The 13,166-nt window shown below is 51.5% G+C and overlaps 1 protein-coding gene across 1 annotated transcript; it reads left to right on the forward strand.

Annotated features, from left to right (window-relative positions):
- The first annotated feature begins 695 nt into the window (after positions 1-695).
- LOC121060128 (hippocampus abundant transcript 1 protein-like) lies at positions 696-10,300 on the forward strand. Its single transcript, XM_040537612.1, has 12 exons — positions 696-925; positions 2,774-2,869; positions 4,107-4,169; positions 5,314-5,441; positions 5,910-6,024; positions 6,593-6,811; positions 7,551-7,664; positions 7,987-8,058; positions 8,473-8,585; positions 8,762-8,859; positions 9,431-9,597; positions 9,686-10,300. The coding sequence occupies exons 1-12, from the start codon at positions 842-844 to the stop codon at positions 9,893-9,895; spliced, it is 1,479 nt and encodes a 492-aa protein (XP_040393546.1). The 5' UTR covers positions 696-841; the 3' UTR covers positions 9,896-10,300.
- Positions 10,301-13,166: the final 2,866 nt, after the last annotated feature.

Raw genomic sequence — 13,166 nt, forward strand, 5'->3', positions numbered from 1 at the left:
CGGGCGTGGGCTGGGCCTGCACGGCACGGACAGCACGGGCACGAGGGGCACACGGCCGGGGGCCCCGGGCAGGGCCAGAGCCGTGCAGGGCTGGCGTGTTGGGCAGGACTGGTGTGTGTCGGGCACGGTGTGTCACGCAGGGCTGGTGTTGTGCAGGGCCGGTGTGTCGGGCATGGTGTGTTGTGCAAGCTGGGGGGCACCGGGAGAGGCGGGCCCTGCGGGACCCCGAGCCCCACAAGGCGAGCAGCAGGGGCCGTGACAGGAGCTGCCCCCGTTTCGTTTCCCTGTTGGGCAGCAGAGGGAACGCGAGGCCATCGCCCCCCGTTCTCCCCTTGGCCCCAGGGACCCCAGGTAAAATGGCGGCCGCCGGCGGTCGCGGGGGGGGGTACACCTCCCGGCATGCCCCGCGCCCCGCCGCGGCCCCCGGCGGCCCTGCCCGCCGCATCCCGTCGTGCCTCGCGCCGCCCCCTCGGCAGGTGCCGCGGCGTCACAGCCCCGGCGGGACGGCACCGCCCCCCCGCCGCTCCTGGCCAATCGGCCGGCCGGCGGCGGGCCGAGCAGCCAATGGGGCGCGGGGGCGCGGCGCGCGGCGGCAGGACGCCGGAAGCGCTCGGCGCCGCCATCGTGCGGGCGGCGGGGGCGCGGCCGCGGGGCGGGGTGGGCGGGGCCTGCGGGCCGGGCCGGGCCGGGCCTCCCTCGGCCTCCGCCGCCCTCCGCCGGCAGCCCCGGGCCTGGAGCTCCCCCCCGCCCCCCGCGGGGCCCGGCCGGTCCCGGCGCGTCCCGCCGCGGGGAGGATGGGGCAGCCGCGGCGGCCGGGTAACGGCAGCGGCCCGGCGGCGCCATGACCGGCGAGAAGAAGAAGAAGAAGCGGCTCAACCGCAGCGTGCTGCTGGCCAAGAAGATCGTCATCCGCGACGGGGCCGGCGTGAGTGGCGGGGGGCCGGGACCGGGGCCGGGCTCGGCGGGCTCGGCCCGCGGGTGGGCCGCTGAGCCCCCGGGGCGGCCACACGGCCCCGGGGCGGCCGCTCTGCGCCTGCCGCCGGGCCCCGGCGCGGCCCCGAGGCCGCCCGCCCGCGGCCGCGCGCCCCGGTGCCGGTGCTCGGTAGCGCCCCGAGCAGGGCGAGCTGCCCCCGCGCCGCCCGGCGCATCGGGCCGCTCCGGGAGCCCCGGGCCCGCTCGGCGCGGGGGCAGCTGCCCCGCGTGCGTGAGCACCGCCGCGAGGAGGAGGCAGCGGCGGGCGGCTGGGACCGGGCGGAGCTGGGCCCGGTCCGCGCCTTCCCGTGCGCAGCCGGGAGGGCCGGAGAGGGGCGATGAGGGGGAGAGGAGGGCTCCGCTCCCCTCCGCAAAGCGGTCGTGAGGCCAGTGGAGCAAGGGCGTAACGGCACCGTGCCTAATTACCGGCCTCGTGCCACCCCGGTTCTTCTCTCCCCGCTAGGGATCTCCTCCTGCTAACGGCCGGCCCCCCCCGGCAGGGAGCCGCTCGTGCCGGAGCTGTTGACTTGTTTTTTAGGCAGCCTGTCCGTGGGAGGCAGTTCTCATGGAATCCGTGCACGTACACGGCGTCTCCGCAGAGCGGCTTCCTTCCCTCGCTGCCTTCTCTCGGTTCCCAGCGAGCTGGTGGCTGCATCAGTTCTCTGAAACGCAGCGTGGGTCTGTCAGAACCTGGGGGTTTGGGCTGGGGGAGAGGTTGCTCTTCACGTGCCGAGTTCCTTCAGTTCCTGCCCCTGGGTGTCTGTCAGTGGTGAATGCAGGAGGTAAGGTACCGGTAAAGGTGCTTCTTTGGTCTGGTGCAGTAAATAATTTCTGTATCAAGACCACGACGTAGAAGCGTTAGTCACTTGTGAGGAAGTTAATGGAAAAGCCCGTTCCCTTGGCCTGGAAGAAATGCCCCTGGATGTGAGGTTTGCCTTACCAGAGCCAAGATCCATTTGGGTCTGAGATTTGTGCGGCTGATGGAAGTTTGTTTTTAACTCCTGGATACTCTTCAAGTCATTGGGAGCTGTCTGAATTGCTGGGGTGGTTTCATCAATATTGTATCAGGGCAAGGACACGCTTCTTGTTGAGTTCAAATCATCAGTGCTACCACGAGGAATTGGTTCCTATACAGCAGCACGTTCTGCTACTGAACGTTTGGTCTGTGCAGTTCCCCGATGTAATTCAACTGAAACTTGGGTGCTTTGTTTGGTGATTTGTTTTCCTTGCGAGCCCGTGACTTTGCAGGCGTGTCCTGCGCGGCTGCAGGAAGCCTTCTGGGCGGGCCGCCGAGGCTCGGCGAAGTGAGAACAAGTGCTGCCCTAGAAGTGCTGTGAGATCTTTAGGGAAAGAAAGTTAGACAAGGCCTTGAGGGGTTTTGCGTTGTTTTCATTTGGTTTTTAACTGATCCGAGGACTTTGCCTTTCCCACCGTGCCGGACGCCTTCCTAAACTCCTGGAGTCTCTTTGCGCAGGCTGCTGTCAAAATACGCACGGGTGGAGGGGTGAAAGGGTGGTGGGTTCAGTCACCTTTAGGGAAAGCTCAACGGTATCAAAGATGCTAATTCTTAGGAGGGGTGGGGAGGAAGGAAAAAAAAAACACAAAACCAGGTGGCTTTGTAGGAGAGGCAGGGACTGGTAGGGCCCAGAAGGAGAGAGGCTGCAGCGTGCGTTTGTCTTCGCCAGCAGTGAATCGCCTCGAGGATAGCCAGGGTCAGAGCTGGCATTTAAGTGCCCAACCACACGTCTCAAGTCCCAGGCCGGGACGTGTGCGTTTTTTAATGATGAGCTTTGTTTTGCAGCGACAGGGGATCGGAGAGCCCAGCGTGTACCATGCGGTGGTGGTGATTTTCCTGGAGTTCTTTGCCTGGGGCTTACTGACCACTCCGATGCTAACGGTGAGTGGGTCTCCGTGGGGGCGCTGCCTCTTGCTGACATGAGTTCGCCTTGGGATGCCGAGGGTGGAGGTAGGGACGTAGGCCTTTGGAGTTAGGAAGTACAAATCAAGGTGTAGTGGATTGTACCGGATTTTTTTTCCTGTTGAAGTTATAGTTGTGTTTTTTTTTTTTTTTTCTTAATGGTTCTGGGCAATTCTATCCTCGTTTATTCCTGCTTAACTTGGAGTAAAGCATGAGTTTGACTTTTGAAAGCTTTTGGAGGATTTCGATAAAGGAGGACTGACAGATCTGAAAATCCTGAAATTACTAGCACTTGCTTATAATGTACTGCTATTTATCACTTTTTTAGGTATTTGAAAAGTAAAAGTGCATGCGGGAGCTTAATGAAAGAAAGTTGAGCAAGGCTTTGACTTCTTAACCAAAGACTGTGCCTTTTGCCCTACACTGGCACTGCACATCCCGTACCTCTGGTTTTCGTTGAACCACCACCACCACAGTCTGGGCTGTTGAAGCACAGAGATGATTTCTCTGCAGTTACCGGCCACATCAGGTCGTGCTCCCTCCATGACGTCCCATCACTGACTCGCTCAGGACTTAACAGTTGTGATTAGCACAGGCAAGCAAAGGCAACTCTGCAGTTCAGCACAGGGGGATGGTTTTAACAAAGAGGCGTGAAGTCCCATCGCAGGTCTTAGGCTTTGGTTAAGAAGCTGGAAACTTCCGAGTGGGCAACTTCAGGAAAAATTCTCAGCTTTTCGAATTTGTTTTCTGGTGGTGGTACGGCAGCTCGTGTTCAAGTCTAATGTGCCGTGCACATTTTTAAACTGACCTCTGATACCTGAGTCTCTGTTGCTTATGTAGAGAGATGTATATGTTTAGAGATATATAATGGTAGCTTAGTAGTATAAAATGCAAATCAAACAGGTAGTACAAAAGTGGGAGAGAAGAACAGAAAAGTTTTGTGGTCGTATGAAGTAAACAGTGGGAAATCCGATGGAACAGGGATACAGAAAGGGATGTTTCAAATAATCTTAGCTTTGCCCAAGCGTTCTGGAATACTTTACAGACCAGAGAGGTGAGGTAGAGCTCCACGTGGAGGTGCGGCAGTGGGGCTCTCGTAGGGTGCTCCCTGCTGTTCCCTTACAGGCTTCTGGCTGTCAGGTGCCTGCAGAAGTGGGTAGGTACCTTGCGAAAGTTGCCAGCTTGCTCTTTCTTTTTTTTTTTTTCTCACCCCTAGGTCTTGCACCAGACTTTTCCTCAGCATACGTTCCTGATGAATGGCCTGATTCATGGAGTCAAGGTAAAGAATTTTCCTTCCGCTATTACAGGCACCTGTAATGAAGTCTAACCAGTGCTTGGGCTTGCATTTAGTCTGAGATGAATGCGAGGAGGGACAGGTCATTATAATCTGTGTCATTTGCTGATGTCAACCAGTGTTTGATGTACATATTTCAGTGTGGATTGTTCACTGCCAATCCTAATGGAAAACGAAGAGTTGATAGAGCATAAAAATTGGGTAGCTCGTGTAGCTGATCTTACAGCATTAAGTGTGCTGTTTGTTAGTGTGGGTTTGGGGCTATAGCAGCTGTGTTTCAGCTGAAAATATTCTAAATCAGCATGAGATCAGCCTTGTAACCGTACTGCGGAGAATCACAAAACAAAAAATCAATGACATCTGAACTGACTGGTTAATAGAAGCTGAACTAAGCTGGCCTCACTGGGCTCTCTCCAAGCGAAGCAGGAGTATGCTGTGGTACGGTAGGTGGACACGGTCGTTTGAACTAGGCAGGCGTTCCCAGAGCAGAATTCAAGGCAACCGCAGTGAACAAGCAGTAGCCACGCGTTCTGACTCAGGAGCATGGCAAGACAGGTTTCTGGGCCCTGGCTCAGGCAAAATGATCTCAAAAATGGCTTCGGAGAGGTTTCCTTAGATGTGAGTTTGGCACGTCCTGATACACGTAAAGGCTCTTCCCTGCCTGTTTCAGGTCTGAAAGACGTCAAAAGGCATTGAACAATTTTATTTGTGCTTAATGGCCTTGGCCAGGTCTGTCTTATCTCCAGCTATGAGAGAAAGCTTTCCCTAGAACCGTAGCAGATGTTAATGTGATGGAGCTGTGCCAGCATCTTTTTAGGTACTGGCAGGGTGACTCCCTGCTGCACAAGTGTGCATGGGAAGACCACAGCTGCAGGCTGAGCAGCTGCAGAGAGCGGGAAGTGATTAGGGTATTTAGCAGCCTCTATCTGATAGAGGAGTTTTTTCTCATTAAAAGGATGCGAGCAGTTTAATGAACTGTTAGTTTTGGTAACGTTGCCCGCTTGTAGAAAATAGGAATGGATTGTCTCCTCTTATTTTTATCTCCAGACGAAATCTTCAAAAGCTTTTGCTGTCAACAATCGGAATTTGACTAGGGGGTTTCTCTCTGTCATTCTGTCTCTTTTTTTAGGGTTTGCTTTCTTTTCTAAGTGCCCCACTGATTGGTGCTCTCTCTGATGTCTGGGGCAGGAAATCCTTCCTCCTCCTCACTGTCTTCTTTACATGTGCGCCAATTCCCCTTATGAAGATCAGTCCATGGTGAGTTTGCTCTTGTTACAACCGAGAGGTTCTTAGAAGAAGAGAGAGTGTGAAGCTGAATGATGGAGGACTTGCTGGTGTTGCATTTGGGGATGAGATGGAAGTGTCTGTCCCGTGGAGAAGGAGCCTGGGCACGTCCCCTTTCCTCAGCCTGGAGAATGATTCACGTGCCCAGTTCCACCAGAGGGTTCAGTTTCAGGAAGAAAGTCTTTCTTCCCTCACCTGCTGTCTGTTCTCCTAATGGGTGTGTTATCACTATCAAGGAATGTTTCCTTCCTGAGCCGTGCCATAAAATAAGAGGAAAATAGGCCATAAAACTTCATAGGCTGCGAGACTGAAGCTCAGTGTTACTGAACGCTTTGTGATGCAACGAAATAGGATGGACTGAAGGAAGAATACGGGAGAGGCGGGTGTAGACTCCGTCGGGTGTTTGGTCTCTAACTTTGCCTTTGGTAACGTCTCTTTCAGGTGGTATTTTGCTGTCATTTCCATGTCTGGAGTCTTTGCTGTCACGTTTTCTGTGATTTTTGCCTACGTTGCTGATATCACACAGGAGCATGAGCGTAGCACGGCGTATGGCTTGGTAAGGGGCTAAACAACGGGCTTGCCTCTTGAAGGAAATACCTGGGGCTTCACGGTTAGGAGCGGTATAAAACTAGGCTGGGATACTTACTGACAACAAGCCTGAGCACAGTATCTGCTACAAGATGGTATGCACTTCACTAATAATACAGTCTCCGTGTTCTCATTTCTCTGTGACTGAGCACTGAGAGAGTGAGCTAATTCCTCCGAGATCTGAGTCCTAGTCATATTGTTGCCTGGCCTTTAAACCAAGCTGGTCTGTCAGCTTCTTTGCACCACTGAAGAGGTCAGGCTGTGATGCCAGCATGTGTACCAGCAGCCTGTGATCATGGCCTTCCTATAGGGCTATTGAAAGTACTGGATATGAATTGTTAGGTTAGCTTTAATTGCCCTTTGCTAGAACTTACCCTAGATTGCACCAAGAGAACGTGCCGTCTTCCTGTGTACAGGAGTCCCGGTCCACCTGGATTATCTCCATCAAAGATGCCAAAATTAAAACCCTCGCGTTACTGTGGAGGAGCAAATAGGCTCTACTAAGAACAGGCTGTATTAATTTTTTATGCTTCCAGGTGTCAGCCACATTTGCTGCTAGTCTGGTCACAAGCCCAGCCATCGGTGCATACCTTTCCCAAGCCTATGGTGATACCCTGGTGGTTGTGCTGGCTTCAGGTGTTGCTTTGCTGGATATTGGTTTCATCCTACTGGCTGTGCCAGAATCCCTGCCAGAAGAGATGCGCCCAGTCTCCTGGGGAGCTCCAATCTCTTGGGAACAAGCAGACCCATTTGCCGTAAGTAGTCTTGCTGCTGAATTTCTGCACTCTGGTAATATTTATAGGTGCTTTAGTTCTGCTATTTCTCTCAAATGAAAGATGAATTCCACAAAAGGTGAAGGTAAACACTCTGCACCCTTGACAGAGTTAAATTGACAGCAGACTGCACACGTCTAAAGTTGTGTAGCAGCTTCTACCTGGCCTAATGTAGCTACAGAACATCTAAAAGCAGCTCCAGAAGTCCTAAAGCAAGAGCATTTCTTGGTGGAAATGTGCCAATGTTTTGAATACAAGTTCTTTTACTCAGTAGTAGGATTGTGTCAGGAGAAGTCTTGTGTGTTCCTGGCTTTTTAGGACCCTTGCTAATGATGATGAACTTTGCAGTTTCACCTCACCTCTGTTTGCTTGGAAGATTATGTTGGCAGTCTGAGGGAGGAAAAAATGGTGATCAAAAGTACTTGACTATGTATCTAAGAAATTGAAAGGTAAAAATTCCTCGTTCCAGGGTGTAGGTTGATGTAATTTTAATATCTGGTCTGGTGTGTTGTGACAGTGTTCACATATTCACCTGAAATGCTGGGCAATCTTTGCTGTTTATGAGCACAAGGTGTTTATGGGGGGCTCTTCTAAACGAGCAGGTCTGGTCTCGTTCAAGCGTTTACTTCTTGGATATAAGATGGTAGCTTAAACACTTTTGCTTTCTCTGTACCTGGAAAATATGTAATGGTTTTAACTTTTTTTCTCCCCTTTTCTATAGTCCTTGAGGAAAGTGGGTCAGGATTCTACAGTGCTGCTCATCTGTATCACCGTCTTTCTCTCTTACCTTCCTGAAGCTGGCCAGTACTCCAGTTTTTTCCTGTACCTGCGACAGGTCAGTCTCTTGTGATAAGGGAAGGCTCTGAATGCAGAAACCTGGCCTAGAAATATTGTCCGAGCTGCATGTACACAAGATCCTCATCTTGGCAAATAGCTTGGTAAAGCTGAAACCATAATTAATAGTGGCATGTTCTAGCTTTCCTCAAAAATGTGAGCACTTTGTAGGCATTTTATTCCAGTGAGGTAATGGAACGTACAGTTGTTTAACGTTTAATCTGATAAGCCATGTCAATAAATGTTAGTGACATTGGTGGAATGCCTTCTGTTGCATGGTACAAATCTCTTGCCTGAAAAGTCCCTTTTTGGCCCTTTTACAGGTCATTGGTTTTTCCTCTGAGACTGTGGCAGCCTTTATTGGTGTAGTTGGAATTCTCTCTATACTGGCTCAGGTGAGAAGCAATGTCTGTCTGTGCTCTAAGTCTGGTTGTGAGAGTGTCTGAAGCTTCTGATAACGGGGGCAGGTGACTTCTCAAAATCCCTGTGGCCACACAGACATCACCAGTGCCACGCACAGGTACCTGCGGTCTCTCTGTTCTTGTCTTTTGGACGTAGCTGTTGTTGCTGAATACCGAACTGTGGTGAACTGTGAAGTGGCCCTGCATTGCTCTGTAAAACTCCATAGATTGTGCTCTGACTGCCATAAAAAGGACTGGGCTGGTTTCCAACACGATGTTGTTAGAATGGAGGAGTGCCTGTGCATGACAGATGGCAGCAAGAGTTCCCTGATTCCTGTCCTCTTGTCTTCCAGTGTTGTCATCTCTCTGCACTTACTGTGAAAGTACCTATTTTTCTTTTGCTTCCAGACAGTAGTGTTGGGAATTCTCATGCGTTCGATAGGAAATAAAAACACCATCCTACTGGGACTAGGCTTCCAGATCCTGCAGCTTGCCTGGTATGGCTTCGGATCACAGCCTTGGTAAGCGTTTGCCAACGTTTGTTTACTGGCGTGTGCAGGTTTCTCCCTCGGTGCCTCCATGGCTCTGTGACAGGTCCCTGTCCCCCGCCAGAGGGAGATGCTGCTTCGCGTGCGGTGCTGGTCTGCAGCTGCTCGTTGGCAGCCTGCCTCCTGACTGCTGCCTCTTTCTCTCCAAGGATGATGTGGGCAGCAGGGGCCGTGGCTGCCATGTCCAGCATCACCTTCCCGGCCATCAGTGCCATGGTGTCTAGGAATGCAGACCCTGACCAACAGGGTAAGTAACTGATGATTTGTCTAACGGGCAAGCTCATCCCAGCAGCACTTCAGATCACAAGTGTTCTACTTCTTGGCATCGGTGGCGGAGGGGCGGGCAGTAATGTTTGTGCCAGCTGTAGACTATTTCTATATACTTGGTGGCAATGACACTGCCTTGTCTTTGGCTGTAGCTGGTGCTTTGGGAGGGAATTCTTAACTTATGCATGTAGATGTTCAGGGTCGTCTGGCAGGGGTAGGGAGGAGACTGCTGTTTGATCATTTACCTGCTTCACATTTTGACCCTGAGTCCTCCAGCCCGGCTGTGTTAAACTCCAACTCAGCTAGAAGTTCTTGCTGATGTGCCCGTGTTTTGTTTTGTTGTAGAAAGTAACAAGCACAGCATTACTTATTTTTTGTAAAACCTGGTATTGTGCTAAACTAATTGCCAGCTCACCACTTCATCTGTAGAGTGTGTGACAATCTAGACCTGAATGTTTGGTACTGCCTTTAAGTATGTAAGCACCCTTAAATAAAACAAGCATGTTGAGAAAGCTGGAGGCAAATCTGTTTTTTCCTCACTCTGTCCCCAGGTGTAGTGCAGGGGATGATCACTGGAATTCGGGGTCTGTGTAATGGCCTGGGGCCAGCTCTCTATGGCTTTGTCTTCTATCTCTTCCACGTTGAGCTGAATGAAATGGCTGAGGTGGAAACTTTGGGTAAGGCCTCCAAACCTAACATGGCCAACCCGACGGATGAGGTAACCGGTTCAGCTCTATCATTTGGTTTGTTGGGCTGCTTCTGTCCTTGCTTTAAGCGTTAAATCGTTTCTCTGTTTTGCCCTACAGAGCAGCATTATCCCAGGGCCTCCTTTCCTGTTTGGGGCCTGTTCTGTCCTACTGTCGCTCCTGGTGGCCTTGTTCATCCCGGAACACAACCTTGCACTGAGATCAGGCAGCCACAAGAAACACAGTAACGGTGCCCAGACCCATGCCCACAGCCCGCAGGCTGGAGGCTCGGATGGCAAGGAGCCCCTGCTGGAGGACAGCAGCGTATGAGGTTGGGAGAGGAGGACCTGGCTTGCGTCTCAACTCCAGATCAAGGATGGACTTAGCCGGTTGGGACCTGGGGAGAGAGGGTGGGAGGCGAGAAGAAACGAGGTAACAGACTGTACCACTAACAGCTCATGAGAAGGGAAAGGGTTTCCCTTCAAGCCAAATATACCCAGCTGGTGCAAAAACGGAATTGTATCATCTGGTGCAGATGGAAAGGGGAGATACTGAACTGCTCCGCATGAAGGGATAGCTGTTTAAAGCAAACCTGCCCTTGTCGTGAACACTGAACTGCACGGTGTGACCTGCCAAATACTCAGCTCGCCAGTGAAAAATTAAGGAGCTAGCATTGTCTTTGTTCTAATGTGAACTAACTCATGTGCCAGCCAGAATAAAACAAGGCATCTGTTACATGCCCCCGTCCCCTTATGTAACTGGTACTTGCTGCTGATCCCATCACAGCCGAGCTGGCTAACCTCAGCACGGGAGAGGCTTGGAAGCTGTTACGCAGTATAAGCAGCCCATGCTCTGATAATACACCAGTAAAAACTGTGTGCATGTGTGAAGAAAGACAGCATAGCCAACACCTGCAAGTAGATCCTCGCTCCTTGAGGATGTGTTGAGTTTGTCCGTTCTGGTCCAAGCGATGCTTAGACAAGAAATTGGTTCTGTTCTTAGTTCGCAAGGGAGAAGGGGCAGATGATAGAGAGGCAATTTTATGAATTACAAATGCTTAGATGGTCAACAACGTTTGTATTTCTGGTTGGTGGGTTCGCTTGGTTTGGTTTTTGTTCCAGTGGTGTAACATTTGTCTGTCACTACCTCCGGAGGTGTAGGTAGAAGGATTTTTTGGAAACCTTTTTGTGGAACTGGAAAGGTTGTTTAGAAAATAGTTTTTTGAAAGGTTGGAGGAACAAGCAAACTCTGCTAAGCACTTTGTTAAAGCGTGGCTTCCTGAGAGAAAGGTCAGAGAAGTAGCTGTTGAGCGCTTTTTATAAAGCATGTTGATTTTTTTTTTCCCCAGACTCTTGCCATCTTGATATTACATAATGAGTGTGGTTTGTTTTTCTCGGTCCAAAAGAGCCTGTTGATGATTGCAATTGATTTGAATTTGCAGGTTTGGATTCCACGTAGCATTTTTGAGCCTGCTCTGAAGGCTTGCATTTTGTTGAAAAATGAAATTGCAACCTCCGCTGCAGGGTTCAGCTCAGTTTAGAAAGAGCAGCAGATACTTGAACTTGAGTGTTACGGAGGGAGCTAAGGCAAATGTATAGGGAAACTTTGGTTGTTTATAGATACACAGAGATACTGAAGTGGGCAGAAAACAGTTGTTCTCATTTGAGTGAGATCAGAAGTAATGGCATTGAGCAGTCATTGGGGAAGTAAAGGGCAAACTGGGAACACTTAAGAAATTAGTTGCTAAGGGAATTGAGGGTACAGTGGCCAAAAATAGTCCTGTCTCATCATGGGATATGTGTAGCAGCTGCCAAGTTCTTTGGTGGGGATCGATTCTCTGTAGGTTCAGGACAGGTAATTTAAAGGGGAAAGGCCAAAAGGAAGCACTGACTTCATGTCTTGGTTCTTTGCAAATGGGCGATTGTGGCCGGTGCTGTGCCTGTGCAGGACTGACTACAAAGGCCATTTGCCTCTGGATTTAATGAAAAATGGCAGCTGGATAACCCTGAAGATCTCAATGCCCTGAGTCACAGCAGTCACGAGTGTGGGGACCAGCGCTATTAGTTCCCTTCTGCTGGGCTGCCTGCCCCAGGGATGTACAGGGCACACGAGCTCCGGGGTGTTTTCAGCTTCTGACCTCTTCTGTGAGCTTGTCAGAGGGAGCCTGTTACTGCCGGCCTTGGACAGATGGAGATCTGCAATTTTCGTGTACGTCCCTTAAAAGCCTGTCAGAAACTCACAGTGTAGAATCCCTGCTTGCCCAGACTGGGCTGAATTAATAGCATGTTGTCTGCGTACCAATTGTCTGGACCAGTTAGTCATTGCAGGTGGACGTTTAAGTGAAGTAATTCATGTTTTGTTTATCGCTAACTTTGGCTGGTACCCAGATCCTGTAATCAGAACGGTAAGAGTAGGTTATGTCCGTGCAGAGAGCAGCTCCCTCGGACACTGAGGGTTTGCTTACGTGGATCTATTTCCGGGCTGGAGAATAGAGCTAGCAGAAGGTCTCAGTGCGTGGTGGGGATTCCGGTGTTCTCCAGCTCGTTGTGGTGGTGCCCCACATCTCCAGAGCTAACTGGGATGGGCTGCACTGCGTGTGCACAGCAGACTCCTTTCCCAAAGAACACCCAGTCACATGAACTAGGCAATAGTCCCACCTCTATTGCTCACAGAAACAGCTTTTTTAGGCTGGAATTTCACCGAGTAAATCTGGCGATTCATTTATTTGCACTGTATTAAAATGAACTGAAGTAGTTTTGTCCCTCACACGCAAACGAAGTGAAATAAAACACTGAATAGTTACCTCATGCGCACTGAGGCACTCAGCTTCACGGGTAAAATATAGTGGAACGTTACAAAAAAGACGAGCATAATTTATATATTATAAAGTATATAGATATATATTTTTAAAAATCCTTTCCTTTATTTAATAGTTTATTGAGACAGATGCATTTCTAATCTCATTCCCTTTGGCGCCGCTGCCGGCAGCGCCTCAGCTCTCGTTCCCTTCAAGCAGCAGAACGGACCGGGCGAGCTCCACTCCTTGGTCCTCTTCTGTCACGACGAGATATTGGAGTTTCCAGCGGTGCTGACGTCCTCGGCACGTGAGTAGCTGGCCTGAGGTGTTCTGGGACGCTTCTTCAGCCCCACAGCCTGGGGCCAGAAGATGCTGCAGGTTCCCAAGGCGTCTCTTGGCTGCAGGCTGGCTGTTAGAGGGGCTCCACCTCTGAGGAGGTCTCTTCACCTGCCCCGTCTGCCCTGGTGCGCCTCTGCAGCGCAGAAGGAGTGCAGAAGGGACTGCGTCACGTAGTCACGCTGCAGGGCAGGTAGCGGCGTGGAGGTGACTCGTGCTGGGGCAGCACAGGGCCGGCTCGCGCGGGAGAAGCTGCGTCCTCCTGAGCCCCCAGAGCCCACGGTGCTGAGCACCTGCGCTGGAGATGGGGCCGCCCGTGGCAGTGGGGCTGCTCGCCTTCCCTAGAGATGTCACTTGCATGGGCGCTGGAAGTGGGCAGGGATTTGTTTCCACGTTTCTGGAGTTCCTTTCCCTTTGTTTGGTGGGGGCGCCTTAGCCCCACGCAGCTCCTCTCCCCGTTAGGCGTAG

Source organism: Cygnus olor, chromosome 26 (genome assembly GCF_009769625.2).
Source record: "Cygnus olor isolate bCygOlo1 chromosome 26, bCygOlo1.pri.v2, whole genome shotgun sequence".
NCBI lineage: Eukaryota > Metazoa > Chordata > Aves > Anseriformes > Anatidae > Cygnus > Cygnus olor.

Excerpts from the sequence above, each read along its gene's own strand:
- LOC121060128 (XM_040537612.1), top strand. The coding sequence starts at position 842 with ATGACCGGCGAGAAGAAGAAGAAGAAGCGGCTCAACCGCAGCGTGCTG. Across the intron at positions 926-2,773 it reads TCATCCGCGACGGGGCCGGC|CGACAGGGGATCGGAGAGCC; the intron begins GTGAGTGGCGGG and ends TTTGTTTTGCAG. Across the intron at positions 8,586-8,761 it reads GGCTTCGGATCACAGCCTTG|GATGATGTGGGCAGCAGGGG; the intron begins GTAAGCGTTTGC and ends TTTCTCTCCAAG.